General features: G+C 38.8%; 1 protein-coding gene across 1 annotated transcript; it reads left to right on the top strand.

Moving 5' to 3' along the window:
- Positions 1–387: 387 nt before the first annotated feature.
- Positions 388–5,845, top strand: LOC115929895 (annexin A7-like). The gene is made up of 3 exons (XM_031000002.1): positions 388–477; positions 4,874–5,224; positions 5,837–5,845. Exons 1-3 carry the CDS (start codon positions 388–390, stop codon positions 5,843–5,845), a joined length of 450 nt encoding a protein of 149 aa, XP_030855862.1.
- Positions 5,846–6,571: the final 726 nt, after the last annotated feature.

Raw genomic sequence — 6,571 nt, 5'->3', positions numbered from 1 at the left:
CGTTTTAAGTGGGGAAGGATGTAAGGGGTTAGGAAATTACCCTGTGACCTGTAGAGGGCGGAGTGCTGAGACAAGCCGGCACTCTTTGCTTGGCCCTCTCACAGGTGAGTTGACCAAACTTGAACCACTTTTATGTTTAGTAAATATTAATGTTGTTATGCTAAATATGTGTTATGTACATACGTGTATTGTGTTAGAACGATTTCAGTAGTTATTTTGATGTATCATGTGGGTCGATATGATTATATTGGAAACGAGGATTTAATGTTAAACTGTGTGATGCTTAGTGCTTTGATTTGTTATATGCATTTACATTGTAGTACATGGTTATGTACACTAATAAGTTGAACGCGCGGTACCAAAATTGGGTGTAGTGCGTGCGCGCTAATGTTGTGCCTGGTCCCAGGGCCAGGACCAGGACCAGGGTACGCTCTAATTGATGTGATGAGTATAAGTCTTGGTTTAGGAATGAAGTCAGTAAGAACGGTAGGGAGCATAGAAAAGAAGTGCTTATAATAGAAGTTGAGTGTTTAAAAGTATTGCATGTTGTTTGTATTTTGGTTGCTAAGCTAGGGGGTATTAATTACTATGTAGCCATTTCAGGGTTTCTAGCGCCCTCTATCATTGTAAACCTTATTTCTTATTTTGCAGATTGCTATAAAAGAATAGTGTTACATGTTAAATTGAGATGGAATAATAGGAGTAAGAGCAATGTTTAGGGTTAGACCAGGAGATTATTGGAGTTTGCTTGGAAGTAAGAAAAGTATGGAAGATAAATATATGAATGTGTTGCTTTATATGAGGTTTATATCGACTGTTACTTCTAGTTGTTTAAGTATTTGGGTCAGGTATTTACCTGTGTTAATGTTGAGAGTTTCAGCTATATTGTACTGTGGCAATTGGTTTTTAAAGGGCAAATTTACTCGTTTAATATTTGATAACATGACATGTTTTGGGGAATGCATGATCTCCATGATTATCGGCATTAGTGATTCGAATGTGTCTGTTACTGGTTACTACTAATAAAGACTCTTTGCTTGGCCCTCTCACAGGATCTGTCTGTCATTGATTTCGAGTTCTCGACCACCTCACAATTCCAATGTCAATTACATTATTTATCGGTACGCATAACTGATTGATAATTGATTGTGTATATTTAAAATTATAGAATTATAGAATTTGCAGAGATCTATATAAAGTTCATGTTTCTTTCTACTGTATTTTGTGTTGTTGCTGTTAATTACATGTAAGGGCTTGGTGATAATTAGCCTAGCCAGACTCGCCCACTTCATATGCACGAGCTATGTGTATATTTAGGTGATAATATGAAATACATATCAATATCATATTTAATATCATCACCTAGCCCTTAAATGATGATGTAGTGCTAAGTTGTTAGTTTTTATTCATAGATCACTGCAGATCTGCTTTGTCATTTAATATAATTATTACCAAACAGGACCTTATGGTTATTGCCTGGAAGATGACCACTATATTGGTGGAAATGTGCTAGCTTGTATACATATCAGAAATAAGTAAACACGGGTAAATAATTCACATAAATACATGAATGGAATAAGGATGTGACTTCAATTTCAAGTAAAATGGAAGTCCTGAGAAATTAGCTGTTTAATGTTATTACGGTGATAGAGGCAGTTACTACAATTAGTATCATCCATATATAATCCTCGTGTTGCATGAGTCATGTACAGCACTTGGTGGATACGAGTAAGAGGGACATGGGACTCTGGGAGGGCACAACCCTCCTCCCAGCAATACCTATGATTCAGACATAATTGAAGTAGTCTACTCATTAATTACAAAAAGAAATGTGGCCCCTAATTATACACTCCCAGTGTCACAACAAAATTTATGTGTATTAATATATGCCCCTATAGGCTCCATGCACAAACAGTATGTACTACTACATGTACATTGTAAGTACGAAGCTGCCCTGCTCCACTCAACCACTACCAACACTGTGGAATTCCCCAAACTCTGTTCATTGATTTTTACGGATAACAGCTGCATGGCTGTGATAAAAACATCTTCTTTTTTGTTTACAGAATTGTGCATTCGCTGCGGTAACTCTCTCAAAATCATAAACTTAACGCCAGTGGTGACTGTTGCATATCCATTATAAAGGTATTATGGCACCTTGGGCAAATTATGAGAGTACTGATATCATAGGCATATGAGCATATTTAAATGGGGGATTGGGGGCTGGTTATAAGTTTCATGGTAAAATCATCAAAATATATTCAATTTACCCACTCACTACCCAAACTTTAGAATTTTATATAATAAATCTATGGCTTTCATCGAGAGTAGAGGATTCGAACCATCAATATGCGGGTTCAGTTTAGTACATGTAGTTTTCTATTTACTTCTTCCTCGAACCATAATTAATTAATTCATTTTCTTCTCTCCATGTTGTTGTTGTTGCGGCCTTTCAAGTGCTGCCCGGTGCACATGCCCCTTCATAGATAAACCACTGAGTAAGAAAGCTACAATGGGCCTTTTATGTCGTAAATATCCCTTTTGGATCAGATGGAGAACTGATGATGAAATATAATAAAATTCGTTTTCTTTTTCTTCATAATTTTACATCGCAGAAGTGGTGAAAGCTAACCATGTAGGTGCGCCGAAAGCAGTATGGGATTTGGGGGGGGGGGAGGGAAAAACATTCCAGGGGGCTCATCTTCCAGGAGCAGTGGCGTAATAAGCAAAAACCTTTTTTTGGGGGGGGGGCAGAAGAAAAATCTGCATCACGACCACTCTTACATGTTACATGTACATGCATGCCCCGCGGAACGTTTTTTCAAAGTGGAGCATAAACGATCAGGTAGAGCGTAGCGAACGTAAATTGGCGTAGGGTCAATGGACTGAGCCACCGGAAGCTCAGGGTTTTTAGGCATTAAATTACCGTCAGATAAACATATTTAGATACCTTATTTGTGACACTGGTAGGTCAGTAATTGGCGGGGGGTCCAGGGGACAGAGCCCCCGGAAGCTCAGGGGTTTTTAGGTTTTTAATTACGGTCAGATAGGCATCCGGGGGCTGCCTTAGGGCCCTTGGTGGGGTCCAGGGGTCAGAGCCCCGGAAGCTCAGAGTTTAAGGTATTTAATTACCGTCAGATAAGCATATTTAGATACTTTATTTGTGACACTTGCATGTCACTAATTAGCGGGAGGTCTAGGGGCGGAGCCTCCGGAAGCTCAGGGGTTTTATGTATATAATTTCGGTCAGATAATATTGGCAGGTCACTCATTTTTTACTCTCTCTCTTTCTTTCTTTTTCCATTTAACATACTTTTTCAAAAAAGTGAGGGGGGCTCGAGCCCCCGACGTTCTGCAGGCCCTGACTTGTAGGCTTCTAAATAAGCATATTTTTTGTAGCCAGACTGTAAATTTGGGTATTTGAAATAAGAAAAAATACCGGAAAACCATGTCATTTCAGCAATATTAAAAACCTCCAGTGATTACTATAGGGTCATGCGGAATGTATAGGAAATTTAATTCCTGTTAACTTTCCCTTTTTTTAAATGGAATATAATTTGTGTTTGATTCAATTCTGGTTTTATTATTTTAATGTTCTTTTTGGTGACAAAAATACAAACCATCTGTACTTCTTTACTGCTTTTTTTAGGGGGCGTTTTGGTGGGCGAAAGTGAGTTTTGCCCCCCCCCCCCCACTTCCGGCGCCTATGTTACCCTGTCAGTGCACTAATAAATAGGGCAGACGTACATGTACGTGATTGTTGTCTAAACTACAGCAGGTGCATAATTCAACAAGGCTCATGTAAATAAATATCACAACTGAAAGATTATTTAAACAGGAACATCCCGGCAGACTGACTGACAGTCCATAAGATTTGCAATGTTGGTCTAATGAAACCCTGGGAAAGTTGCGAAGAAGGCGAAACTCATCTCCACATTATTGTCCCATTTAGATCTATATTCACATTTTTAGTTTCCTAATGCCCTCCAAATTCATAATTTTTACTATTTAATTTATTTTTAATTGTTTTAGTCAAATTTAATAATGACCATTGATTAACTAGGCATTGGTTTCGGATCGGGGTTATACACTGTTGGTCATTAAGGTGGAATAATTATTTTTACCCCAATTTATAGAATGATTTTGACGATGAGTTATTCCTTATAGATCTAAATAAAAGAATACATTCTCAGAATGTTATTGAATAATACTTCGCGAGTGTTTGTTTTGCGTGACTGCTATTAAAAGCATGTGTGTGCTACTATGCTAATCAACTAGGGGACCTAAGTCCTTCGGTCATAACTGACAGTAATGAGGAATAATGCCTTACAAAAGGGCACTAATATAGCTGATCTACACGGTTTTTATTCTGGGTCCTCAAAGTAACGAGGCCATTGCTTAGCCCCTGAATCATGACTGTACGCAGCGAGGGCTTGGGTACGTCGCCGCCCCCACAAATACAAAAAAAGATAAAAAGAAAATGCAATAAATTATCAATAATTCATTGCATTTTGCAAATAATTATTCCACCATTATGACCAACAGTGAAGTATACGATTCTAGGACAATTACCCCCTTGGACAATCAAATCCCTCCCCGAGGACAATTACTACCCCCTAAAAATTACTACCCGTTGACAATTACCCCCCCCCCCTTGAAATTTGCCCCCTTGGGACACTCATTCCCCCCCCCCCCCCGAGGACAATAACTCCCCGAACATTTTTAAACCAACTTATTATGAGGGGTGGACTTCCCATTCAATGAACGGGATTATTTTCCGGGGGGGGGGGGGTAATTGTCCTAGGGTTAATTGTCATATGGTAGCCTTATTCAGTGACACCCACTGTTTTCCCATGTAATTCATTTTGCTCAGATTCTAGCCTACGCTTCCGGCTTCCCACCACAGCAAGGCTTACCATCACAGCTAGGCCACCTAGTCCCAAGTAACCAACCACTGCAAGTCTACCCACTACAGCCAGGCTACCCTCCACCCCAAGGCCAGGCCCCTGGCTATGCCCCACAGCCTAGCTACCCACCTCAGCAAGGCTACGCCCCTCAACCCGGCAACGCCCCTCAGCCCGACTACCCTAATGCCCAGCCCAGATACGCACCCCAGCCAGGATGCGCCCCTCAGCCCGACTACCCTGCTGCCCAGCCCAGATACGCACCCCAGCCAGGATGCGCCCCTCAGCCCGGAAACACTGCTATTCAACCGATTTACGCAGTACAAGTTCAAGTTCAAGTTCAAGTTCAAGTTCAAGTTCAAGTTCAGTTTATTCAATTGCAATAAAATATACAAAACAGAATACAATCATGACAGAATAAGAGTATAAATCGATCAAGAATACAAAATAAGGTAAAATGATAAAAACTACAAAGCGATATACATCATAAGATAGAGCATTATTGGAATTGGGTGGCCATAAAAAAAACTTACATTGGGATTTGTCAAGACGACCACCCTTGATGAAGGTAAAATAAGTTTCATTGAACATTCAATATAATATAGAAAATTTAAAAGATAATAAAGTACTATAAAGGAATAACAATTATGAAAATATGACATATTTTATTTTAAAAATACATATTACCGCACAAACCCACCACAGGACAATACAAGGCAGTAAAATCAACAATTCAAAATTTCAAACACTTGTGATTAAGTACGATTTCAGTTTTCTTTTAAAGGTATTCATTGAGTTAAGTGATTTTATTTCTAGTGGCAGATTATTCCAGATAACAGGAGCATGATGTCTAAAAGAGAATAGTGAGTAATTTGTATTAACAGTCCATAGATGATATTTATTTCTGCTTCTTGTATTATGGTCATGAACAGTTGTATTAGAAGTGAGCATATTTTATGATAAAGATTTATGGAGCATATTCTGCTTATGTTTAAAAAGTAATATTGAACAGTAGTAAGAGTTGAGTTGAAACACAGTAAGAACATTAAATTGAACAAATAATTATTTAGTATGGGCTTGTCTCCAAGAAAATGAACATATACGAAGAGCTCTTTTCTGTAATAGATACAATGGTTGTGATTTTGTTGGATATGTGTTTACCCACACTACATTACAATCATGGGTGTCGATCCCGGGGGGGGGATGGGGGGGGATATATCCCCCCTAATATTTGAGGTGGGGGGGGGGGTGGCCTGTACAATCATCCCCCCAATATTTCACCATCAACAACAACAAAAAAAGAAGAGAAAAATTAATGATGAGAGCCCGATTAGAAAAGTTAATGGTTATTACTCGCAAGATGACCATCAATATTCACATTTTGCTTTCTCATTTTCATAATACATACATATATACCAAGTAAATGAGACAACCGTATATGAGACAAGAATAAATTGAATTCTCGCTCATACGGTTTCATCAGGAATTGATGAATTTATTCAATTTGTTCAATCAACAGCATCATAGAAATGCAGTGCGCCAAATGCAAAGACGCAGCGTTAAAAAGCAACGAGCTAAATGTTTAGCGCGTGAGCGCAAAAGTAGCAATCTGCAATGCACATCAGACAATCCTGGACAGTGTAAACATAGATGAATTCTGTGACGAA

This window comes from Strongylocentrotus purpuratus, unplaced genomic scaffold, assembly GCF_000002235.5.
Source record: "Strongylocentrotus purpuratus isolate Spur 01 unplaced genomic scaffold, Spur_5.0 spur5_scaffold_6, whole genome shotgun sequence".
NCBI classification, from domain to species: Eukaryota; Metazoa; Echinodermata; class Echinoidea; order Camarodonta; family Strongylocentrotidae; genus Strongylocentrotus; species Strongylocentrotus purpuratus.
This window is presented reverse-complemented; position numbering and strand designations above follow the sequence as displayed.